This window comes from Cyanistes caeruleus, chromosome 9, assembly GCF_971803275.1.
Source record: "Cyanistes caeruleus chromosome 9, bCyaCae1.hap1.1, whole genome shotgun sequence".
Lineage (NCBI taxonomy): Eukaryota > Metazoa > Chordata > Aves > Passeriformes > Paridae > Cyanistes > Cyanistes caeruleus.
In genome coordinates, this window is record NC_141709.1 from 4,047,904 (window position 1) to 4,073,397 (window position 25,494).

The following is a 25,494-nucleotide window of genomic DNA, read 5'->3' on the forward strand; positions in this document are numbered from 1 at the left end:
TTTTTTTTTTTTTTTTTAGTTTTGTTTCTTTTTGTTTTGGTTGGCCAGTTAGTTTAGCTTTGTTTTACTTAATTCTACAAGAATAGCTTCAAGATTTGTCCCACTTGAAAACTAATTTTCCATGGTTGAGCAGGGGGTGGTGTGGGGCAGGTGGAAGAATTACCTCTGCTTTGGTTGTTTGGTTTTTTTTTTTGCATTTACCTAACTAATATTTCCAGGTCCCTTGGTTTTATATGGTAATTTTCAGCTTAAAGGTTGTAAGGCATTGCAATGTGGCTGGGGAAGGGGTGGTGTGACAGTCTCCAGGCTGCTCGTGCTCGTTTTATCCGCAAATGGCTGCATTTGCAATGTGTAATGATCTCTGTAAGGCAGTTAGAAGCGAGATAAACATCAATTTTATGGCTGGGAAAACATAAGGGGTGTTGCACAGGAGAATGAGAAGACCTGAATACTGAAAACTCTCGCTGCTGCTGGGTTTAGCTCTTGTCTCTCCATGGGTCTCTGTGTATCCCAATCCCTTCCCGTGGTGGGGCCAGGCTGGTGAGATGCTGCAGGGCTGGCCGTGAAGGGATGCAGGAGCTGCACAGCCTCTCCTTTAGGGGTGAGGGATGCAGGTAGCCAGGGCTTAGCATTCACAGCCAAGAGTTAAGAAGGGTTGGCTGAAGTGGGAATGAAGTAAGGGCAAGATTAGGAAGTTTTTTGGGATTTGTTTCGTAACAGGAGCTCATGCAGAAGGTCGAGGTCACGGTTCTACGGCATCCAGAGCGGGGAGGTGTTTTGAGTTTCACAAATAACAGCTTTTTGCAGCTCTGTTTCTTCACCAGATACAATGCAGGGTATAAAATGCTTTTTCTAATATGCTGAATGGCTCTGGAATGCAATTAATATTCTTGCCTAAGTCTCCAAAAATTAATAGGCGTGTCTGGAAGCTGCTGAACGTGGCTGTGTGTGTGCAGGGGGGTGGTGGGGAGGGACAGCTTAGTCCACCCAAGCTGGAAACAACCTCACACGGGGAAGGAAAGGTGCAAACCCATCTGTGGGACCTTGAGCTCACGGGGTGGCTGCAGCAGGACGTGGAGTGAGGCCACGATGGCCAGGTCACACCCACAGGATGATGATGATGATGTTTGTAGGTGGGAGCAGACCCCATCTCAGGTGCTTTAGGAGACGCCACCTTCCTCCCACCAGGATTCCCATGGCCTGGGAAGCTCCAAGTGCCACCCCCAGCTGGAGCAGGGGCTCTCACAGCTCCTTCCCTTCGAGCCTGGGAGGGGTGATCCAGCTAATTATTAATTATCTACCATTGAGACTGGTGGGGGGTGAGGGCTCTCCCCATGTGGGGCAGGTGCTCAGCCTGTCTGGGAACCCGAGGCCTGGGTGGTTTTTGTTTTCTTGCTCTGTGTGATATGAAATAGGCTGTCAAATGTCCCAAAAGCTGGCAGCACGTTCATGGTTGGTGTTTTTGCTGTGTAGAATATTTAAGATGAGTTTTCACATTTTATGTAGCTCAGGTGCTACTTGCATTTCTGCCCTGCGTGATGCTCAAGACATCTCTGCATAAAAAAAGCATTTATTTACATATATATTTTTCACATTTATAGGAGGCTGGAGCTCAAAGATTAACAAAGCTTCCTATCCATTCTGCTTAAAAAAAGAAACAAACCTCATCTCAGAACCAAGTAGAAACAACATAAATCACCTCCAAATAGCTTCAGGTACTGAAGCCACCTGAATTTCTACTCTTGGGTTACAAAGGTTTCAGATGAGGTTGGGTTTGCTATGGGGGACTGACCTGAGAGCCTGGAGCTGTCTGTGATCAGGGCCCCAAGGAGCTGCACAAATACACCAAGGACATGAAGAAAAATGTTTTCCACCTAATCTTGTTACTGTAACAACACCAGTGAAATCTTTTAAAGCAGAAAAATGTGATGTTTTAATGTGATAGCGGTGTCCCTTCAGCTCTGTGACAAATGCTATCTGTAGCACGTACTGCCTGCATTGCAAAAGTCCTGTGAGCCTGATGGCAGTCCTGGGGCACAGGGCTTCCATTTCCAAGAAAACCAAACTCCTTTGAAATACTAATTTCTTGGCTGGATGTGATGATGTTGAAAGGTTATCCTTTTCTTCCCTTCCTTCTCACCCATCTCAGCCTTTTTTCTCTGTTTTTCCTTCTGTCACTTTTCATTCCCCATCTCCTTTCTTTGGCTCTTTCTTTTTCCAACGCACTTTCCTGCTTTTGCCTTTCAGTTGGTGTTCCCCATCCATTTGAAACCACTTCTGCTCAAAGCTTTATGTGGCTGGTAGAGTTTCTCACCTCTTCTTCCCTAGCAAGAGCAGGAACAGAGTTTCCCCACAACTCAAACACAAGCATCAGAAGTTGCAGCTGCTTTTATTCAAGACAATCTCCCAAATCTTCCTTGCAATCCAACTTCCCAAGTTATGGTGGCAACAGCAGCCTGAGGATCACAGAGGTGGAGCAGTTTGTGTTGGAAAGGACATTTAAAACTCCCCTTGCAGTGAGCAGGGACATGTTCAACCAGATCAGGTTGCCCACAACCCCATCCAACCTGCCATTTAACACTTCCAGGGATGGGGAATCCACAGCTTCTGTGGGCAGGCTGTGCCAGGGCCTCGCCACCCTCTCTTAAAAAACTCCTTCCTTATATCTAATTTAAATTTACTCCCCTTTTCAGCATCTTTATGTGATGCTGATTGAACCATACAGGCTCCCAGTACAGATTGGTGTTGTTGCTACTAAACAGGCTGGAAACATCCAGCAGTCACCTCTTGGCTAGAAACCTAAAATTATTAGCCAGAAACCAAGTGGAATTATGTTATTTATATTTATGAATTATCCAATCAATTTGTGTATCTTTAAAGTGTAACTCTCATGGTTTCTAGGGATCCCTTCTCGCTTTCCCCGAGACCTGGTCCACCCACAACAGACCTTTTACTTGAAAACCTGCTGAAGTTTTGAAGGGTAGCTGTAAAATGAAAAGGAAATGCTTAATTTCATTCTGCTGCAGCAGCTCAGCAGCACGAAGACAGCGCTGCCCTGGTTTGTGTTTCTCCCAGTCGGATTTCTCTACGGCTGAGTGCTAAGGATATTTTTTTACTTGAAATCTTGAATTCTGCAGAGACTGAGTGCTTATTTCTCAGGATCACCAGGGAAAATTTCTTACTCTCCCAGCAGGGTGGAAATTTCAAGGTCTGAAGCTATAATATATGTAGTCTTTCAACATCATTAAAGGAGGGGGTTTCTGACAGTGCCACCATGATGCAAAGCAAACTCTCCTGCCTGTGAATCCCAAATCAGTCAGTGTTACACTGGAGGTAATTTGGAGGCTCTGGGAATGGGGGAGAAGGTGAGACATCACTAAACTGCTGGGTGGCAGATGATGGACCTTATATCTAGCTTTTAATGTGGTTTTCTATGACATCATTTACCTTAATTTGCTTGTTGTCTCAGTTTTTAAGGTGCCATGGAGCGTTCAGGATAGGGTCTCCAGGCAGGAATCCCTGGTCACTTAGAGAACAAGGGCATTATAGTGCTGTTAATGACCGAGATGAGGCAGTGCTGGGGTGGAGCCCAGCTCCATCCTACCCAAATTCTGCCCTGGGGAGAACATGGTGGGATGGATGTTATTTGATTGACCTGTGGCTGGGTCTGATTTAAACCATTCAGGTTTTATTTATTAAGATTTAGGAGATGTGAGGATGTATCGAGGAAGACACTTCATAGAATCCTGGAATTGCTGGGGTTAGAAGGGACCTTAAAGCTCATCTCATTCCAGCCCCTGCCATGGGCAAGGACACCTTCCACTACCCCAGGGTGCTCCAAGCCCTGTCCAGCCTGGCCTTGGACACTTCCAGGGATCCAGGGGCAGCCACAGCTTCTCTGAGCACCTTGTTCCAGGGCCTGCCCACCCTCCCAGGGAACAATTCCTCCCTAACATCTAATCTAAATCTCTGCTCGTACAGCTTAAAGCTGTTCACCTTTGTCCTCTCACTATCAGCTCCAACTGACTTCTCAGCATTAAAAAACTCCCCAGGAGAAATATCTGGCTTTCTTTGAGCTCGGAGGGCTGCGTGCTCCTTATCTTGGGTGGGAGGAGACCCGAGTGATGGGAAAGGTGACCCTCAGGATGCAAGCAGCAGCGGGGATCCCCCGAGAGGCGAGCGAGCGAGCGGCCGGCGCGGGGCGGAGGAGCAGAGGCTGCCCTTTGCCCACTGGCCCATGTGGAAGTGGACTTTGGAAGTGGCAACAGGGAGCAGAGGAAGGGCCCCGGCAGCCTCTGAGCAGGTGTGTGCGGGGGGAGGATGGTGCTGGGAACCCCTGGCCGAAAACTGGGGTGGGCCCTTGGTGGGACTGAAAGAATGGGTGCCTGGATGTTTGTGGCTGGGGGCTGTTTAGGGCAAAGGTGTCACCTAGAGAGCCACAAACTGAGCCACCTCTGTTCAGACCTGTGTGTCTTCCAGTCCTGAAATTACCCCAAAGTGCCTTAAATGTTGAGAGGGAGGAGTGAGGACGGGTTCAGACAGCATCTGGCCATCTCCCTGCACTGGGGAGGCCTGTAGTGGTGGGGGACTTGGGTACTGATGCTGCAAGAAGAGTGTGGGGGGCTTGAGGGTGACATCCCCCTGGCAGCTGGGGCTTCACCCAGCCCTGGGCTCTCCTCAGGATTTCCTCTTCTGCACGGGACTGCTGTAACTAGACCTGGTGCCTGCTTGGAATTCTTGCTGGAGCTGAAAGGCAGGAGGAAATCCCTGTTTCCACCCCATCCCATAGCTCACGAGAACAAACCTCCATTTCTCCCTGACTGCTCATTTCTTTGAGCAAAACTCCTTGTCCTGCTCAAAGCTTTGGCAATGTCCTCTCCCTTGCTGTGTATCAAATGGGGTTTCACTGCTGTGTCACAGAGGTGAGGGCAATTTCTCACCCTCTCACAGCTTGAGGGGACTGTGAGTGCTGGAGCTTTGCAGCTGGGAGTGCAGGAGGATCCTACCTGGGTACAAGAGGGCTTTCTAAGAAAAAGATTTTATAGCAGAGCCTGTAGCCATAGGGCAAGGGGTGGTGGTTTTAAACTGCAAGAGGAGAGATTCAGATTTAGGTATTGGGAAAAAATTCTTTCCTGTGAGGGTGGTGCACAGGTTGCCCAGAGAAACTCCTCATCTCTGGAAGTGTTCAAAATCTGCTTGGATGGGGCCTTGGGCCTTGAAAGGTTTCCCTGCCCCTGGCAGGGGGTTGGAAATAGATGATTTTTAAGGTCACCTTTGACCCAAACCATTCTGAGGTTCTTGTTCTAGGAAGAGATGCCTGTCTGTTGCTTTCAAAGACAGACCATTTCATCCTGGTGTTTTAAGGGGAGCTTCAAGTTAAGGAAGATGTAGAGATGACTTCTCCTTGCCTCTGGGCATTTTGGAAAGGATCCTGGGTTTCCAGGATGCTCCCAAAAAGCAGAGAGTAGCTGGCAATGGGCTTCAAAGGGGGCTTTGAGGGGGTTGAGAAGCTGCTGATCAAACACACTGTGACTTACCATTTGCAGGCCACCAAAGCCATCTGGGGCTTAAGCTTCCCAAAACCAGCGAGGATTTTGCTGGCGAGCTTGTGATGGAGCCCTGGGCCCCTCTGCAGCCGCCCCAGCCCCGGGAGAGAGCGGCAGCCCGGGGCTCATGGGCAGAGGGGCACCAGGGTCCCCCGGCACCACTGCGGAGGCAGCTCCTGCGCGCAGGGCAGGCTCCTCGCCCCGGCTCCTGGCACGGGAGCCACCTCCCTGGCCACCCCCGGGACGAGGGCCACCAGCCCCGGAGTGACAGCCGCCGGCCAGCTTCCCGTGCTGAGCACTGTGACAGCAGCTACCCCAGCCAGCCCCACTCCAGGTGAGATCCCTTTGATCCCACCCCGTGAAAACCTCCATAAATCAAGAATTGCCCATTTCAGTGCCCACGGGTCCTGCCCTTGTGACTGCATGGGGACACAGCGTGTCTCTAGGTGATGTCCAGCTATTCAAGCAGCCCCATGACTTCAGTATTTAAGGCTGTGTAGCATTTGCAGCTCTGATTTCCTCTTAAAACTGTGACTTCCGTGGCTGCTGTTTGACAAGCTCCGTCGCAGCCCCGAGGTGCATTTTTCTTGCAGATTTGATTAAATGCAGTTCTTTTTTCCTAAGTGCAAGGTGAACAATAAAAATACAAGCGGTAATATAGGAGCAAGAGGCAGCCTGCAAGCTCAGCTGCTGAAACAGTGGAGAGTGCAAGGATAAAATGTGGGCTGGAGGATGCTCTCAGTGCTGAGAAAGAGCTTCCAGCAAATCTGGGTTGATTTGCCTGAGTTACTGCCCTCAGTGAATTATGGAGTCAGTACGTGGGGTTTTGTGCTGAGGTCGTATGTTGCAGATGGGATATTAGGAAGTAAATTTTCTCTCTGAGGGTGGTGAGGCTCTGGCACAGGTTACTCAAAGAAGCTGTGGCTGCCCATGGTTCCCTGGAAGTGTTCAAAGCCAGGTTAGACAGGGCTTGGAGCACCCTGGTTTAGTGGAAGGCGTCCCTGCCCATGGAAGGGGTCAAAATGAGATGACCATTAAAGGTTCCTTTGAACCCAAACCATTCTTGGATTCCATAAAACTGGGCATCATCTGAAACTGCAGTGCACAGCTTTCTCACAGGTGGGGTTGGCAAAGCATCCAAACCTCCTCCTGCTCCTTCCAGGTGTGATGCTGGACCAGTTTCTGGCCCTGCCACCGAGCAGGACACCTGGCTTTATTTCCATCACCTTTTCTCCCTCCAGAGGTCCCAAGCAGGAGGGACCCTAGATGTGACCCCAGAACCCTTTCTTTGCCAGATCAGTGTGTTGTGTTGTTTTCCAGGCAGGGCTATGAAGGTCCCCACTGGCAGTATCCTGCAGCTGGCTACAGGGATGGCTACCCCTACCAAAGCCACCAGTGGTGGCAGCCTGACAGAGGTATGGGCTCATCCTTTGGGTCTGGGGCTGGGGGCAGCTTGCAGGAGAAATGAGGCTTTCCCCAGGATGGGTTCTTCTCCCAAGGCTTGCACATTTCCAGGGCTCTCTCTCCTGCCCACACTCCTGGGTGGTGCTCTGGTGCAGCACTGGCTCCCTGTTTGCATTTAGGAAACGTGAGCAGGAGCTAGGTGCACCCAAGGGATGGTTCATCTTCATTACCATGGCTGAAAACTCGTGTCATTCCTGGTTCCAGCCCAAATTTGATGGTGCCGTGTGATCAGGACAGCCAGGGCCTCTTCTTTGCTGTTTCTGGCCTGAACAGGAGAGGAAAGAGAAAATGACATTGGTGCTCTATTGGTGTAAAAGGCATTATCATATTCCGATGTGCTGGGATAATTTGGAAGCAAACTGAGTGGGCATGGCAAATTGCCATGACTCTTGGTTTTTCTTCTGCAACTTCATTGTTGCCCTGGTGGGATAATGCTGAATCTTGATTTTCTCTAGACCTGAGACAGGGAGAGTCTCACAGCAAGAGTTACCGGGACCAGCACTACTACAGGGGCTACCACCCCAACCTGGCCATGGGCCCCCCATGGCAGGACAGGTAAAGCTGCAAAATGAGCAGGTTTGGGGGTGGTTCAAAAATCTCAGACCTTCAGCGTGTCTCCCTTTGCTCCCACCTGCAGGACCAACAACTGCTATGAAGAGAGCTGCACCTCCCCTGGCAGGAGGGAAGGGACAGGGGAAGGAACCCTCGGCAGTGATTCGGGAGAGGCTGGTAGTCGGCCCAAGGAGGTAACCTGGAGATGGGCAGGGGTGGAGGACAAGAATCTCTCAGAGATTGTGGGAACGATCCATGTGTCCCCCTCCAGCTGAGACAAGGGCCCCTCTGCTATGTTGTACTGGTGCCTGACTGTCCCTGGGGATTATTACAGTGGGTTTTTGGTGTTGATGATCTCCTCATGTGCTGGGCTGTCATTGCCCCAGGTGCAGGGCTGAATGCTCAGGCCAGGAGCAGGACAGAAATGCAGGCTTAGTGGGATTAGTTCTCCTAGGGAACGGTCTGGAGCACAAGCCTGATGAGGAGAGGCAGAGAGGACTGTGGGCTCAGCCTGGAGAAAAGAAGGTTCAGGGGTGACCTTGTCACTCTCTACAACTCCCTGAAAGGAGGCTAGAGCCAGGTGGGGATCAGGTTCCTCTTCCCCATATCAAGTGACAGAGCACAAGGAAACAGCCTTAAGCTGTGCCAGGGAAGGTTTAGGTTGGATACTAGGAAAAATTTCTTCAACAAAAGGATTGTCAAGCCCTGGCATAGGCTGCTCAGGGAGGTAGTAGAGGCACCATCCCTGGGGGGATTTTAAAGACATGTAGATCTGGCAGCTGGGGATGTGGTTTAGTGGTGAACATGGCAGTTCTGGATTAATGGTAAGACTCAATCTCACAGGGCTTTCCCAATCTTAATGAATCCATGATTCTGTCCTTCCTAGGTAGCTGACAACTGTGTGTCATTGTCAGCTCTGTCCACTGGGTCATGCCCCATCACACTTGTGTCCTGACTGCTGGGTTTTGCCAAGAGAAAATTTAAAGATCAAATCAAAGCTGCTCCGGTGATTTTGCTCCCGGGTGATGCTTTTTTGGGTTTCCAAGCCCCATCTCCTTGGCTGTGGTGAGGAGTTTATGTCAGGGCTAGGAAAAGCTGCCAGACTACAGCTGTGCCTGATGTAAATTATTTTTTTAAGCTGTTGGGTTAATCCAAGCTGGTGTGGGGTGTGAGCTGCTCGGATGGGAATTGGCTGTGCTGTTCCTGCTGGGCACTTTCCTGGAGCAGCAGAGCCTGCCCCAGTGCCTGGGAGCAGGAAATCAGCAGTGTCCCTAGTTTTTGAGCCAGGTTTGTGTGTTCTCCCATCCTCACAGCCCTCAGGCCAGCCCAGTCTGCTCCTGCAGTACCACGAGTCAGGGCTCAGCTCCAGCAGCCATGAGCTCAGCCAGTACATCCGTGACGGTGCCGACCACTACGACCCTGTGCCTCCGGGGTCCTGGAACATGGGACAAACAGGTGAGGTGTAATGGGGGGCTCTGACAAGGGGAAAGCAAGGGAATAAATGGCTGGTGGTAGGATATTGGCTGTCTCTCGGCTTGGTCTTCTCCTGGAGGAGGTTGTGCAGGCACAAGGCATAACTGGGGGGCTGTGGGGTGGGTGAATGGTCTGGGGACTCTCCCTGGGTAGGTGTAGGAGCTGCTGTGCACATCTGCTTCTTTGGGGGACAATTCTTGCATAGAGGGGTCAGTGGAGGGCTATTTAAGTTGGGGGACAAAGTTGGGACCTGGTCAAGTCCTCCATAGTGGATGTGGTGTGTGATCAGTGTGAGTGGCTCACAGTGGCCTGTGTGTCATTGCAGGGGGGTCCTCGGTGTCCACCCCGACCCCAGCAGTCCCCCTCAAGTTCCCACAGCTGCACACGGCGCTGTGCTTTGGAGCTGGGGGCCACCTGGTGCTGGTGAGTCCCCACCACCCTGCTGAGGGACAGCTGCCCCGTGTCCAGCTGCACAGCCTGGAGGTAAGACACAGCTGGCCCTTCAGGAACCCAGTCCCCTCCCTGGAGTGGCTCCTCTTGCCCTGAGGGATGTAAATATAGTTATAACCCAAGCAGCCTCCTCAGCAGCCTTACAATTCCTTGCTCCATCTTCTGTCCATCCCACATGGACTTCTGAGTCTCCATTGTGCCTGGGTGGTGCTTTCAGCCTTCATCTCCATAACCCTTGGTACCTGTGACCTGCTCATGGGGACAGATGTGGTTTGTACCTCTCCAAAGAACAACTCCACTCATCTTCCTGAGGTGCTCCAATACGAGGGCCTTGTCCATGCCCTGAGTCTACCACAGCATTCCAGTCTCCTATTTTACCTCCAGAAGGAGGAAGATGCCATCTCAGCAGACATTTCTTTACTGGACCTTAGTGCTTAGTCCATGTGACAGCTGAGGGTCTGTGCTCTGTGGTTACCTTAGGACAGCACAGGGCTCATTGGCACTGTGGAATCCTTGGCCAAGGCACTGGCTTTCCAATAGCCCAGCTGGGGCTGGGCTGATTGCAGGAGTCCAGCTGCTGAATTTCCTTTTGTTTTTTTAGGTGATCCTTCATGGCACAGAAGAGCTAGAGGAGCTGCAAGCCTTCCCTGGGCCCCTGGCCAGGTATGGCAGCACAGGCAGGTCCAAGAGCTGGGTCCTTCTGGCTGTCTCTGTTATGAGGAGACGTGAGCTCAAGGCAGACTCAAAGGGTCCATGGTTTTGAGTTACCTACAAAGGCCATGTCTAAGTTCAGGTTGGGATCCCAGCCCCTTTCATGCAGTGTGGGTTAGTTTGGATCGTGGGACATGGTTTTTTTGAATATTCATAGGATGTGGGTTTAGTGTGGTTTATACATCTGACCTTATTCTGTACTCATTTTGTCTCAGGAAAATGATATATTTTTGTGTTTCTTTGGATGTCTAAAGCCCTGGGTCAACCTGTGGCTTTGCTTTCCCTAAGGGTTTTGTCCCCTGATATGGCTGAGCCACAGCAGGGTCAGACCCTTCATCCAGTGTGAGCCTGGGGATGAATCAGGGTGTGTTGCATCAGGCTGTCTCTATTTCTGGCCACTCCCAACACAAACAGGGAGAGAAAAGGAAGAAGATTTACCAAGCAGAAGAGCTGTGTATACACAGAAGCTGGGTGGAAGATCTGGAGCTCCCCCTGTACTCTGCCCTTGTGAGACCCACCTGGAGGGCTGTTGCAATCAGTTGTGGTGCCACCAGCATAAGTAGAACATGGAAATGTTGGAGCAAGTCCAGAGGAGAATAAAAAGGGACTGGAGGAACCTTGCTATGGAAACAGGCTGAGGAAGTTGGGGCTGGAGAAGAGAAGGTTGTGTGGAGACATCACAGCACCTTCCAGTATCTGAGATGGCTACGAGGAAGCCAGACAGGGTCTCATTGTCAGGAACTGTAGAGACAGGACAAAGGGGAAGGAGTGCAAATTGAAAGAGGAGAACTTTAGGTTAGATACAGGGAAGAAATTCTTCCCTGTGAGGATAGTAAGGCCTCAGGTTGCCAGGAGAAGCAGTGGATGTCCCATCCCTGGAAGTGTTAAATGGCCAAACTGGACAGGGCTTGGTCTAGTGAAAGATGTCCCTGCCCATGGCAGAGGGGGTTGGACTAGATGAGCTTTAAGCTCCCTTTCAACCCTCAGAGCATTCTTTGATTCTGGATTACCACTTGTGCCAAAGGGTACATCAGGAATCTTCATATAATACATTGGAATGATTGAGTCAGGATCAGCATCTCCACCTGCAGTTTCCTGTCTCATCCACCCTTTCTTTCTAACTGTGTGGTTATTTTATTGCATGGCAGCACTTCTGCTTGCACATAGCTTAAGGGCTTCTGTTTCAGTCCCAGAGGGCTTCTGTGGTCACATGAGTGACCCTCCACTCTGCCTCCAGCACAGACTATGCCTGCTTCTGCATCCTTGGACATCCATGGATGTAATGGGTGCACAGAAAATCCAAACTGTTGCTTTGCAGATGGATGGAGGAAAATATTATCGGGAGGGCAAAGAGTGTGTTTGAAATGTGCTTTGCAGCCCTGGAACACAGAGATCTGCTAAGAGTCACGATAAATTTGAGTGTGTTTGAACTTAAAAAGTGGTCATTGGTACTGGGGGTCTTCTTTCCTCCAGCTCTTTCTTGGAATCTTTGGCATCCCCATCAGTGAACCTGGGGACTGAGCCTGAATGATGCCCTGTATTGCTTTGCCTTGGGTTTCTTTGATGCTTCTTTCTGCTGCTGTAGGGAAGATCTGCACAAGGTGGATGTGATGATGTTTTGCCAGCAGAAGATATCCACAGGCTGTGATGTCTCAACACAGAGGGGCAGAGATTCCTCTCTCCTCTGGAAACTCCTGGTCCTCCTCTGCCGGCAGAATGGGGTAGGTATCCCATGGAAGTGGATAACCCTTCTGATCTTGGAAATGAGACAAATAATATGTCCCTTAGGTGCCTCTTGATCCAGTTGCTATTTTTGGGGGGAAGGGGTGATCCTTAAGAGGATCTGATTTCCATACCACTATCCCTCAGTCTGATGCTGCCTGGATATTTGGAGGAAATCCTTCTCCGTGATTGCTTTTTGTCCTTGGGAACTACCAACAGCCCAATGAAGGGGTCTGGTTCCACCTTCACCTAGGAGCCAGCACTTAAACAGGGGACATTCCCTTAATCCACTGAAATACACCCAACCCGGTCTGCTTGTTGGGAGCAGGTGGATGAAGTCATCAGGGGGAGTGTTGTGAAGTTCCTGCTTATTGTGCTGAATCCTTTTCCTTCCAAACCTGCATGCTGGTGGCCAAAGCTGGTCTTGTTGGGGGGATGTACTGGGAAGGGATACAGGTGTGAGAAGGGGGCAGACTGGAAGTCAGCTTTTGCTGGCGGGGCAGCCTCCACGTGCCTCATTCCCTCCTTTTCCCAGTCCATGGTGGGCTCGGACGCGGCCGAGCTGCTGATGCAGGACTGCAGGCGCCAGGACAAGTACAAGAGGCAGGACCCTGCGCCCAACCTGGTGGGCCTGGCGGACGAGGAGTGGGCGTCGCGCCAGCCGGGCACGCTGGACCTCATCACCGGGGAGGTCCCTCCCGTCGTGGAGACACAGGCACAGATAGTGGAGAAGTTCACCAAGCTCCTCTACTATGGCAGGAAGAAAGTAAGTGGTGAGTGGGATCCAGGATGTGGGGCTGAAGGTTTTTCTCTTGTTGGACCTGTTGGCCCCTTCAGGCAGGTATTAAAGGGAAGGGTGGTACAGAGGGAACCTGTGGTTGTGGGATTAACCCTCCAAGCTGTGTTTGTACAACAGAGCTTATGTCACCAGTGGTGGTGTTTCCCACCACTGGGAACTGGGATGGGGGACCCAAGTGAAGATGAGATGCAGAAGCTTTTACCAGCACTTCTATCACATTTAGTTTCAAGGAGTCCTAGAATGGTTTGCTTTGGAAGGGACCTTAAGGGTCATCTTGTTCCAAACCCATTTGCAGCTATGTGATCTCACAGGAGACCTAAGGCACAAGGAGAAGAGAGGAGGATTGCAGCTTGGGTGTCCAGACTGGGATCCCATGGCGCTGAGAGCTAACAGGCAGCACAGACCTGGAAATCTAGGGGACACAACATTGCCTTGAAGGTCCAAGTTCTTGTAAATTTTCAAGGTAGAAGGACAAAGGGACCTGGAAGAGATTTGAACGTGGAAGAGATTTTTGGAAGATGCTAATTAAAGCCAGAGCAGTTATTGGGACTCTTCTCTGAGCTGGGGGAGCAGGAGAGGGGGGAAGCAGAGTTGGTGCAAACCCTATTTCTTCTCCCCCTCAACTGCAGGATGCTCTGGTCTGGGCCATGAGAAACCAGCTGTGGGGCCATGCCCTGTTCCTGTCTAGCAAGATGGACCCTCGGACGTACAGCTGGGTCCTCACTGGGTAAGTTGGAGAAGCTAAAGCAAGGTATGATGTTTCATGGCTGGCTTTCCAAGGCTGCTATCCTTTCAAACTGGAAAAGAGCATTGATTCCAGCTGGAATCAATCTGGAATCTGGAGCCTTTCCAGAGGTGGCAAAGGGGACAGAAGGCATCCATCCAGATAGGCCTGAGTCCTTCAGAATTCCCAATGGACAGGAGAAACCAGGTGCGGGGGCTGGAAAGCAGGAGGAAAGCCATTCCCTGGAGAGGGATGGTTAATTTATTCTAAGCTTTTGGCTTTGCCCATGCTGTCCTAGCAAAGACAGGGGCAGGGGGAGCTGAGCCATCCTCACTGTGATCCAGCCTAGTCCCAGCTGTTCACCCCACTCGTATGAGCATTTTCTGGTGGAATTTAATGTACTTAGTCTGGATTGGGTTGATCCCTTCAGGGAGAGTTAAGCAGAAATTTTCTGTCTTGTGGAACCCAAATCCTTTTAAGGAGGTTTTATGCAGTGCTGTCCTGGAGACCTGCCTGCTCTGAAGGTAATGCAGATCATCATTCCCAGAGGATGGTGATCCTCTCTGTCTCCTGTTTACAAGGGCATGGAGTGATAGGATAAGGAGGAATGGTTTGAGCTGAAGGAGGGTAGATTTAAATTAGATGTTAGAAAGAAATTCTTCCCTCTAAGGGTAGGGAGGCACTGGCACAGGTTGTCCAGAGAAGCTGCTGCTGCCCCATCTCTGGAAGTGTCCAAGGCCAGGTTCACTGGGCTTAGAGCAGCCTGGGATAGTGGAAGGTGTCCCTGCCTATGGAAGGAGGGTTAGACTAGAAGTTGTTTTCCAACTCAATCCATTCTTGGATTCTCTGGGAAACCCCTCAAGACATCAGTTTCCTGGGGCATTTGGGATGTGCTCTGGGAGGTGAATGAAGATTTGGTGTCCTGGGGTGTCCTGGGGTGTCCTGGGGTGCAGCCCTTCTCTGCTGTCTCCTCACAGGTTCACCAGCACACTGGCCATCAATGACCCGCTGCAGACGCTCTTCCAGCTCATGTCAGGAAGGATCCCTCAGGCAGCACTGGTCTGTGAGCAAGAAGCTGGCCCTGGCATGTGTTCCCCTGTGCTGTCACCTGCCTGTGACACCCACCTTTTGGTGACCATCTCTGCTCACCTTTGTTCTCCTCCTCTCCCTCCAGTGCTGCGGGGATGCCACGTGGGGCGACTGGAGGCCCCACCTGGCTGTGATGCTGTCCAACAAGGTTGGAGACACAGAGCTGAACCACCGAGCCATTGTCACCATGGGAGACACTCTGGGTGAGCTGGGATCAGTGGAAACAGATGTTAAAGGGGCGGGCCCTGCAATGTCACCGTGCGTGTCCCCACTGAGACAGTTGTGCCTGGAGCCCTGGAGCTGCAGTGTGGTGGAATGGCTGAGGTGCCAGCGGATCCTCAGATGAATCAGGCACATCCATTAGCTGCTCCTGTGGAGCCTCCTGGAGCAGTTTGGCCAAGGGAAGGTGTGGGTAGCTGCAAGGACTGAGTCTTGCTCCCAGTGGTGGGATTTTATGCCAATACTCCGCAAGAGATGGAGCTGGCCCAGCTTAGACTCACCCATTTCTACCATTGAACTGAAACCTCCTGAAACAAAAAGCAGTAATTGGGTAAAACAGACAAAAAACAGGGACAGGGGAGGGATCAGGGTCTGCATGGGCAGGAAGGTGAGGGTTTGCATTTTTGCATAATTTTGAGGGCCTCCAAAGCAAAGCTGTGGTGATGTTTCTAACTGTTTGTCTCTTTCCTCCCATCCAGCCAGCAAGGGAGCAGTGGAAGCAGCTCACTTCTGCTACCTTATGGCAGATATTCCTTTTGGTTACTTTGGAGCAAAGGCAGATCGCATGGCCCTGCTGGGCAGCAGCCACCGGTGAGCAAGCACTGGAGGCTGGGGCTCTTGCCAGAGACACCTGTCCCATGTTTTCCTCATCCCTGGCATCTCACTTTTTATCTTCACTGCTGCTAATGTGTGCTCTGTGTGGGGGTATCTGGGGAGGGAGCTCTGCTCCTGCTCACTGACCCTGCCCCTCTCCTCTGCAGCCAGGCATTTTCCCAGTTTGCCAGAACAGAGGCCATCCAGAGGATGGAAATCTTCGAGTACTGCCAGCAGCTACGACAGCCCGACTCCTTCCTGCTCTCCTTCCAGGTACTGGATATGCTCAACTACACCTTGTAGGGTTAGGGTTAGGGTTAGGGTTAGGGTTAGGGTTAGGGTTAGGGTTAGGTTAGCTCTAGCAGGAGCTCAGACATGCCCCAAAATATGCACCCATCTCCCTGAAGCCTGGAATTCAAGCTGTTCCTGAGGCTTGTCCCCTTACTGGCCTTTGGGAATGATGAGGAGGTTGCCTTGGCCAAGAGACACATGTGGGGCAGATTTTGGGCTGCACAGTGTGTCTGATCAGTGCTTGCTCAGCTCTCATTGCCTTCCTGCTCTCTGGGTAACAGGTGTGCTTTTCCTATTGCAAAGCAGCACCCAGCTGTTGCTGCCTTAGGCACTATGCATTTGGATACATCCCTGGAAGTTCAAGTCCAGGCTGGATGGGGCTTGGAGCAACCTGGTCCAGCGGGAGGTGTCCCTTGGTTGGAACTAGATAAGCTGTAATGTCCCTCCCAACCAAAACCATTCTAGGATTCTCTGAAGCTGCCTGGTTCGAGGAGGTGGGGCTGGATGCCTCCATGAGGATGGGTGGAAGTGGTCCCAAGTTGCAAGTGGCCTCTGGGTGCACGATCTGAGGCACGCGTGTCACGCTGGGGTGATGTGCCGTGGCACAGGGCACCCACAGCCTCGTCCATCTCCCTACTCCTACCCATGGCTGCTCTGCTTCCCTCTCCCAAGGTGTACAAGCTGCTCTACGCCTCTCGCCTGGCTGACCACGGGCTGCCAGCCCAGGCCCTGCAGTACTGCGAGCACATCTCCACCGCGCTCCTGTGCCGTGACCCAGCCGCGCACCCCGTCCTGGCCCGGCAGGTGGTGAGGGTGAGTCTGGACCTCCTGCATCCCAACCAGGGCATGATATCTGCTCAGGGCCTGCTGGGGTGAGGGTGGTTGGCAGCTCTGAGCAGCCCCCCAGGGTTTGCTGCCAAGTACAGCAAAGCCAACACTTCCACAGGGTTTCTAATCCCCAAGGATTTAGGGTAGAAAACAAAGGTATTATGTTGACTGCCAAGTAGGAGCAGAGTTATTTGGAAACAAAGGATGTTTTTAAGTCTGGAGGGGTTTTCTGAACTTCTAAATGTCACAGACTTAAGAAATCTGCACATTTCCCCTCCAGCACATCATCTACAATTCTCTTCACCTCCTGAGGGGTGTGTTCTGGGGTGACACTGAGAGGGAGCATGGCCCAAACATGTGCAGCCCCTCTACATCCTGAGCAGGGGGCTGGGGCAGAGAGGGGCGAGGCCAAGTGTTCCAGGTTCCCCAGGAAGATGGGGCTCTCACAAGACCAGGGCAGTGCTGAGGCTGCTTGTCACCTTCTCCCAGCTTTTAGGACCAGGTTGGATAAGGCTTTGAGCAACCTGGTCTAGTGGAAGGTGTCCCTGCAAATGGCAGGGAGGTTGGAGCAAGGTGAGCTTTAAGGTCCCTTCTGACCCCAAACCATTCTGTGATTCTGTGAAAGGCACTAAAGCCATGGTGCTGTGAGGTGAGGGGGCAGCAAGATGCCTGTCCAAAGTGGGTGCTGCTGAGTTCACCCAAAATTTGGCTGGCACTGCTTCCTCACCCCATCATCCAAGTCTATTTACTGCCTAACAGCCTCTCAGATCTGCCATTCTGCTGGGGATAATGCTTCTCCTGGGAGAAAACACTTTCATCTGAAAAACTAGTGCATTCGTAGATGCTCTTGTCTTTGATGTTCTAGACTGTGTTACAAATTATGATACACATTAGTGTTTGATTAAGACTTCCCCTCTTTTGAAGCTGGGGACGATATACAACCAGGTGCTGGTTCATTAATACTGGATCAAAGTGCACATTAGCTTTTGGATTAAACGTTCCCCCCGTTTAGGAGTAATCATGCTTATAATTTCCTTTTTCCTGTGATTGATTTAGGATGAGCATAGGTGTGTTTCTAAAGAGGTGGGACAGTGGGTCTGTAGGTAGTGCAGGCTCCTGGCTGGCTGCTGGGTTACTTTGCTCTCGTGGCCATTCCCAGTCCCAAGGTGGGGTCCAGCTGTGCAGGTCCTGTCTTGCTGTAACCTCACGGAGCTGGGAAGTGTGTTTTGTGCTGGTTTAGAGTGTGCTTTTTATAAAAGTTCAGGAATAGAAAGAAATGGCTGCTGGGGACTGGTGCAGGAAGGAATAGCTGAGTACTGTGTGGCTGTGGAGGGTGACTGAGCTGCAAAGTCACCTCTGGGTGGCTTTTGGTGGCCCTGAAGGTGGCAGCCTTGTAGCAAAGCATTGAAGATAAGGGAGTGTGAAGTAGCCAGGGGAAACTTGAGAAATCCCTAAGAATCCTAGAATGGTTTGGGTTGGAAGGGACCTTAGAGATCATCTAGGTCCAGCTCCTCTGCCATGGGGACACCTTCCACTAGATCAGGGCGCAGATGGCCTGATATCAGCAAGAGAAAATTCAGTAAAGATTGGGATGAAGGTGCTTTGAGTGCCATCTTCCCTCACCCAGCTGTCTTCAAACTGGATCCTTGTCTAAACACCTCCTTCAGACAGGGAATTAGCTCTGCAGGGAGCCCTACATCTCACCTGGGTTGCCCCAGAAAGAGCCTCTTGCTCCCAGCTGGAGCCCCATGTCAGAGATGGCTGCAGCCAGGGCAGCACAGACCCCCGTTCTGCAGGAGGAATGAAACACACAGCAGCAATACTGCAGAGAGGGACCTGGGGGAGATAGTGGAGCATGGAAAAAATACTGAGCAGCAGCATAACAGGATGCTGTTACAAAAGAAAAAAAACAAAACCAACAACTCACCAATATTATAGTGTTATTCTGGGTTGTGAGAGTACAACTGGCATATCTGAGACAAGGAGGTGATAATCCCTCCATGCTGGGGTCTCAGGGGTCTTGGCTGGGGCATGTTTGGGCTGCTGCATGTGGAGACAGGGCTAAATTGGAGTGAGTGTGGGAGTGGAGAGCTGGGGTGATAAGAGATTGAGGGGAAAATGACCTCTGAAGAGGGCCTGAGGGTTATTTCTTCTAGGCAAGATATGGTGGGGGAGAAAGGGGTAAGAGGGATGTGATAACAGCTCTCCAGCAGGCAGACTGCTCATGGGGGATGCTGCCTGGCTCCTCTCACAGCTTCCATGGGAGCAGGGATAGAGAGGCTTAATTTGCAGTAGGGAAGATTTCACTTAGATATTAAGAAAATACTCTTTAGCTCTAAGGACATCAAGCATCAGGACAAGCCTGGGAGGCTGTGAAATCTTCTCAGAGATTTGTAAATGCAGATCAGAAAAAACAGCAGCTCCCATCCATCCTCATGGGGTAGGTGAGGAGCTGATGAACTCCCCTGCGAGCTGGGCTCTTTCCATGGCTCCTGGTGGGGTGTCCTGCAAACCAGTGCCCCAGGATGGCTGTTAGGGGGGACTAAAGCCACTCATTTTCCTCAGGGGGAAAAAGGATGGTGATGGGTACCTGTCTCTGATGAGAGGAGCATCTTTGACACGTTTTTTTGGCATCTCTGTGGAGATGCTGAGCCATCCCTGCTGAGACTGTGGGGCATGGGATGGGTTGGCACCTCTGTGGTGGTGTGGGAGAGGGAATAAATCCTGCATAAGAGGATAGTGTCATTTTACCCCCGTATTACAAAATGATGCTGTTTTCCTGAGCCCGTCTGCTGGATCCCTGTGGATCTGTGATAATCCCTGCTGTCCCCCTGGCCCTGCAGCTGGCTGAGAGGCTGAAGCTCTCCGACCCTCTGCTCCTGGAGATGCTGGAGCAGGACCAGGCGCTGGAGCCTGACTGGCTGGAGCAGCTCCGAGCCTGCTGCCAGGAGTGGGAGGTAAGCTGGAGCGAGGATGCAGTGGGACAGCTGGTCTGTATTGTGGTCTGTCTGCAGGAGCATCCTCCTCCTCTTCCCTGAATCGGAGGGGATGGAGGTTCCAAAGCTGTTGTTCTTTGGCTTGTGAGCTCTGAGATGTGGTCTCTGCTCTGGGACCTGCAGATTCAGTGGGAGCAAGTGGCTTGCAGTGCCTGAGGGATACAGAGCTTCACACAGGGCAAAACTCTGCCTGTTTTGGCTCAAGGAGGGCAGGCAGGGGCTGGTGGGTGAGTGATGGTCACCCTTTGCAGGGAGGACATTGGAGAGGTCACTGGTGGGGTGTCACCTTGTGGGTGTTCTCTTGGGTCTTTTAACCACTGTCTGGTGCTTGGATTAATGCTCTTCATTCAGATTTCACATCTGCTTTTGGTTTTGTGGCCTTTTCCATCTTTTTTCCCCTCATGCCAGCTCTCAGGGGTGCTGCAGCTCCTCTCACTTCCTGGGAAAGAGTTGTGTCCATGCTGGTGTGGGTCTCTCCTGCAGCCTGGGGTGGGCCGTGAGCCCCAAATCCTCAATCACTGTACTTTCTTTTGCACTGGCTTCATGGTTTCCTTAGTCTTTGTCCTGTGCCATCCTTTTTCCTATCCATTTTACCATGTTTTCCCTCTGCAGGTGGAAGATGATCTTCCTCTGGAGGTGGCACCCGCCCAGCTGGAGCAGCCCTGTGCTGTTCTACCAACAGCAGGTAAACAAAACAAAGCAGCAGGTTGTGGTCTCCCCAGTGGGCTCTCCCTGCCTAGAACTGCGCTGCCATGGGCTGGGAAGCAGCTTCCCAATCCCTGGAGTTTTTACCAGCAGCAGCTCCTTGCTCCTTGCATTCCCCAGAGCTCACAGGCTGCTCCTGCCTGGGTGCATCCCTCAGGCATGGGCTGCAAAGCGAGGGCTCGATGCTCGTGTCCTCATACAAAGTCTGAGTAATTTGGCCTAATTACCACAGCTTTGGGCTCCTGTGGGTGCCGTGGGAGGAGAAGAGGAGCTGGGGGTGGGTGCTGGATGAGCCTCCGAGCTGAGCCTCAGGGGAGACGGCCCCATTCCCAGGCAGTCCTGTGAGGTTGCAAACTGGAGCTGAACTAAAGGGATTTCACACTTAGAAGGCAAAGGATTCAGGAGGGAGTTCATTCTGCTGTGTTGCCAGGCTGCAGGATGCCTGTTGCTGAAAACCCAGAATTTCTCCTTCCCTGCTGCCTCTTTGATCCCTTTGCTTGGCCTTTTGGTGACCCCAAGAGTCCCCTCCTGTGCCAACCCTCCCAGAGGGCCCAGAGATATCAGGATGCAACCATGCTCTGGTGTCAAGGGAAGAGCTTTTCTTTTCCAGCTGGGCAGGCATCCTTGGGATGTCCCACTGAGGAGAATTCAGGGACAGGTGTTGCTTCACATCCACCTCCATCAGCAGGGTGCTCCTACAGTCCCCTGCTCTTTGGATCTGCCTTTCTACTGGGAATGCTGGCACTGAAGTGTGGAGAGCAGAGGCTGGTGCAGACAGGATGAAACACAACTAATTCCTTCAAGCTGTTTCTTCCTATCAGCTTTCCCTGCTGCTGCCAAATTCCTTTTCAAAGAGCTCTCCCAGGCAGTAAAAAGGATCATCAATCCTGATTGCCTTCTGCTGCTATCAGGGCTGAGGCTATGATTTTCCTTCCCTGGAAGGAAGTTGCAGGTATGATGATCCCATTGGCTTGGCTTCTCCAAGCAGCCAGTCTGCTCCATGTGGTCTCCACAGCTCACCTTCCCTATGCTTGGCCCTTTTCTTCATTGTGAAGGCCATCCAGAGCCACCACCTGAGGAACCTGCATGCAGAGAAAGCTGGCTTGGTGCTGAATCCATCCATCTTGGAAAAACAAAGCTGAAATCAGTGCCAAGCTGGGATCCACATGGCCCTCCCTGACTTGTTCCAGCTGAGCTTGCCAGGCAGCATGGGTTTGAGCATCCATCCTCCTCCTTGTGGATTTTGAGCATCTCCAGGCCATGTGGGAGCAGCTCATGGGTGTGAAGCCAGTCGTGTGTGGGCTGGAGGTGATGCTGGCAGCAAAGCAAAGGGCTTGATAGCACTGTGTCAAGAGGTGCTGTAATCCTTCCCTATGGGATCTGGGTCCTGCCTGCCACGTCTCCCAGCAATGGGAGAGAAATCCCCGGTGCCCAGTGTTTCTGGCAGGAGGCTGCCAAGCTGTAATAAGCAGGACACACACTTGTCACCAATGGGTATTTTAAATAAAACAAATCCAACTTGCCTTTCAAACAAAAAAATCCCAATCCTGAATAAATCTGCTTAAAGCAAGGAACTCATCCGTGGGTGCTGCTGTGGAACAGGAATGAAGGCTACCTGGTGAATCTTTCCTGCTCAGGGTGTGCAAGCAGGAGTGGGGGAAAAGGCTGGAGACCTCAGACTCTTTTGAGCTGCTGGTGCATGCTGCTATTTGGCTCTTTGCTTCCATAGCATTCCCTTTCTGACTTCATTTTTAACCTCCGTTGCATTCCAAGGATTTAAAAATGTTTCCCCTGGTCTTTCCCAGCCCACCTTCCTTGAAACCTCTGGAAGGTTCCTGTTGCTGTGCTGTGTCCTACCTCCTCTCTTGCCTGGTCCCTGGAGTCTTTCCTCACTCCCCCAGCTCCTGCTGAAGTATCATGGAGAAGGGGAGAAATCTGTGCAACAGCCCAATAGAATTATAAACATTACAAAAACTGTAAACTCCTGAGGTGTGTTTTCTTTTTGCAGATGAAGAGCCTGGCAATGATATCCCCTTGAGTGAAGGCTACCAGTACGACCAGTGGTTCGAGCCTGTGCCACCCCAGGGACCGAGCTCCCAGGAGGATGTGTCCCTCAGGTCCCCAGCACCTGCTCAGGTTATGGCATCTCCGCTGCCCAGCGTTGGAAGAGACCTGCAGCCCCCTGTGCTCGGCCAAGGGACACGTTCCCCTGTGGGAGATGATTCTGCTGAGCCCCCTCCACAGCCAGTGCTGCCAGCAGGTAAGTGCTGCAGCCTTGTTTCCCTGCAAAAATCACACAATCCCAGAATGGTTTGTGTTGGGAAAGGATGTTAAAGATCACCTAGTTCCAACCCCCTGCTACGGGCAGGGACATCTTCTACTAGAGCAGGCCCCATCCAATCTGGCCTTGGACCTTTCCAGAGATGAGGCAGCCACAGCTTTTCTGGACAACCTGTGCCAGGGCTTTACCACTGTCACAGCAAAGAATTTCTTCTTTAGAAGTTGCCTTGAGATGCACCAGTTCAGCCTCACCACTAACTCCCTGGTGCTGGCAGGGACAGGGACCATAATGGCCTTTTGCATCTCTTGGGGGACATCTTGGCCACCACATGGGTGGCTGTATTCTGGAGAGGGGCATGGTAGAAGCTCTGGAAATAGCTCTGATGGATAAATCCATAGCTCCACAGATCAGACCTTGACCGTGTCCTTCCCTCTGCTCCACAGGAGAAGCTGGGGACCCCTGGGGTGGCAGGCTGTCCCCTGGAGGGGAGCAGCCAGCCCTCCCTGCAGAGCAGGTGAGTCAGAGGGGCCAGGGAGACCATCTCATTGAGTTTTCTGGCTGGATCTGGGATGTGTTGACCCATCCTCCCATGCACTGAACTCGCATGGAATCCCTGCATCACCGTGCCAAAAGCTGTGCCCTGCTGTGGGTGCTCTTGCTGTGTAAGGCATGTGGGGGTCCCTAGGGATGCTTTCCACTAATTGGGGTGTGGAGCAGTCCTGGGGGGCTCTGACCATGCCCAGTGCAGCTCCTGTTGGGGACAGCATGCGGCAGCTTCCATGTCTGATGGCAGGAGGAGTTACCAACCAGGATTCGGACTGTCTCGGAGACCTCCACTGTCTCCCTGGGGGACAGCCGGACGTCCTTGGAGAGCGCGGATGAGGACACTGCCAAAGAGAGGGCAGAGGCCGTGAAGCCAGAGGAGGACAAGGTGAACATGCCAGAGCTCAGAGCATCATGAGCCTCATGCGCTGAGCTTGCCTGTCCCTGATGCCAACCCTGCCCCTGGAAAAATGGTGCCCACTCCCAGCTGGCACCTGGAGGACCCTGGCATCCACCCCTTCTTATCCCTTTCCATTCTTTTCTTTCATTTCTCAGAGCTCTGGATTCAGGTGGTTTGGCTGGTTTCGGTCAAAACCCACCAAGGAAACTTCTCCCAAAGCTGAGTCTGAGACAGACTCAGACTCTCCCACACCAGGACCACAGGTAGGGGTCAAAAAGCCATCCTGTCCCTGGTGACATGCAGTGTGAGAATGGGTGACACATCTCCCTCCCCATCTCCCACTGTTTCTCCCTCTGTCCTCGTGCAGGGGCCACGGCCATTCTTTGTGGGGACAGAGCAGGACTGGGAACCCTTTTTAGCCTGGAAGTGAATCCTCGATTAATAATAATTGTAAATTCACATAGCGCCTCTGATCCATGAGGTCATCCAAGCCCTTGGCAAACTCTGCAGGGATCGCTTGCCCTCCGCTGGAGCGGAACACAGCAGCTGTGAGCGGCACTGCTCTGGCAGGTTTAGGAGATGCAGGGAAGGAAAAAAGCTCTTTAATTGGAAGTGCAGCAGCGAGGGGGAAGCAGCCATGCGTGGCCATCCCAGACCTAGCCAGCTCCACAAGGCATTACATCCCTGATAGTGGGGCTTGGAGCGAGAACCTCCCCTGAAATTTCTTCCTGGTAGAGAATGACCTACAGTCCCAGAGCAAAAACTGTTGGGATATTCTTCTAAAACCAGCAGGAGGTGAAGAACAGACAGGGACCCATGGATGTTGGCCCCTCAGGCTGTACCCGGGCTTGGCGTCCAGCCTCCTGCCTAATTTTGAACCCTCAGGCTGGTTTAGTTTTGTGCCCGAGTTGCTTGCCCTGACCCTGCAGCTCCTCCTTAGCTGTGTTTCCTGCAGCTCCTGGGGCACCTCTGCAGCAGGATGGGTGCAGAATGGGTACCCCAAAAGCCTGGTGTGGTATCTGGTGCAGAGGTCTTCTCCCAACTCAAGGAGCTTCTGCTCTAAATGGGTGGATGTGATTTCAGGAGCGGACATCACCATCCCCATCCATTGCCCCTCTCGCAGCTGGGACAAACCCTTTGGCTCAGCCTCTCTCCAGAAACCCTGGTAAACACCGCACGGTTCCCCTCACCTCTCTCCCCCACCAGCCTTTTAGAAGTTCCTCCTCTTAATTTTAATTTGGCTTTTGTTTTTGGTTGCTGGCCCTAGGAGGAATGCAGGGTGAAAGTGCCTTTGCTGTTAGTCCAGTGTCTGCAGAGGGGAAAGGCTCATCAGAGGGGGATGGAAGGCAGTCAACAGGACAGCAGGTGAGGAGGGAAGTGTATCCATGTGTAACGGGATGTCCAGGACACCTCTCTGCTTGGGTGTCTGTTAAGTTTCTCTCTCTTCTGTCCTTCCAGACTGCCTACCCCGGACCTCTCCCACCATTGGCTTCAATTCCTCTCTTCAACCCTGCCCAGGTCTCTCAGGTGAGAGCATTTTCCCTGAGTGGGGGTGGCTCCTGACTTTGGGGAGGAGGTGTCTCCTGGATTTTGGGTGGAGCCACATTTCAGGTGGTCTGCTGTGGGTAGGAGGGTTTAGGTGATACCAGTCGTGGGAATAAGGGCTTTTTATAAGTAAATCAATTGTGTGAGGACAGTGATGGGAGGGTATGAAATGTAGGGAGGATGCACGTGGAGGTATCCTGATGATGGCAAATCAGTATTTTGGGGTACAGCCCATTGCTCACACTACCTCTCTCTCTCTCTCTCTCTGTGTTTCCCAGCTTGCTGCCCGACCCACCCAACCCAGGCTGCTCTCCCGGCATCGCTACCCCAACCCACTGTGAGGTGGTGGGTGCGGATGGCAAAAACCAATTACAGGAATTTTTTTTTAACAAAAAAAGGTGTTTGTGGTTATTTTGGATGGGGTAGCAGCGGCTGGGCCTGCTTGGTGGAGGGTGTTGTAAAATAAGGGGGAGGTTTCTGGATTTAAAAGTCATTAAATGGGGGTTGTGAGGCTGGGAGGGGGGTTTGGCCACCCAGGTGGGAACCCAGGCCTCTACCTTCC

General features: G+C 51.9%; 1 protein-coding gene across 1 annotated transcript; it reads left to right on the forward strand.

Annotated features, from left to right (window-relative positions):
- Positions 1–25,329, forward strand: SEC16B (SEC16 homolog B, endoplasmic reticulum export factor). Its single transcript, XM_023931704.2, has 26 exons — positions 1–4,303; positions 5,547–5,880; positions 6,867–6,961; positions 7,466–7,565; positions 7,648–7,756; positions 8,876–9,017; positions 9,361–9,518; positions 10,087–10,148; positions 11,782–11,917; positions 12,454–12,684; positions 13,347–13,444; positions 14,419–14,500; positions 14,616–14,733; positions 15,229–15,340; positions 15,511–15,616; positions 16,307–16,447; positions 19,306–19,419; positions 20,071–20,143; positions 22,172–22,423; positions 22,888–22,958; positions 23,238–23,375; positions 23,543–23,650; positions 24,471–24,552; positions 24,655–24,752; positions 24,846–24,914; positions 25,211–25,329. The coding sequence occupies exons 2-26, from the start codon at positions 5,612–5,614 to the stop codon at positions 25,271–25,273; spliced, it is 3,027 nt and encodes a 1,008-aa protein (XP_023787472.1). The 5' UTR covers positions 1–4,303; positions 5,547–5,611; the 3' UTR covers positions 25,274–25,329.
- Positions 25,330–25,494: the final 165 nt, after the last annotated feature.

What these genes read in the sequence shown, in the direction of transcription:
- SEC16B (XM_023931704.2), top strand. Translation starts at nt 5,612, where the DNA reads ATGGAGCCCTGGGCCCCTCTGCAGCCGCCCCAGCCCCGGGAGAGAGCG. An exon ending in TACAGCTGGGTCCTCACTGG is followed by an intron (nt 13,445 to 14,418) that starts GTAAGTTGGAGA and finishes GTCTCCTCACAG; the next exon opens with GTTCACCAGCACACTGGCCA. An exon ending in TGAAGCCAGAGGAGGACAAG is followed by an intron (nt 23,376 to 23,542) that starts GTGAACATGCCA and finishes TTCATTTCTCAG; the next exon opens with AGCTCTGGATTCAGGTGGTT.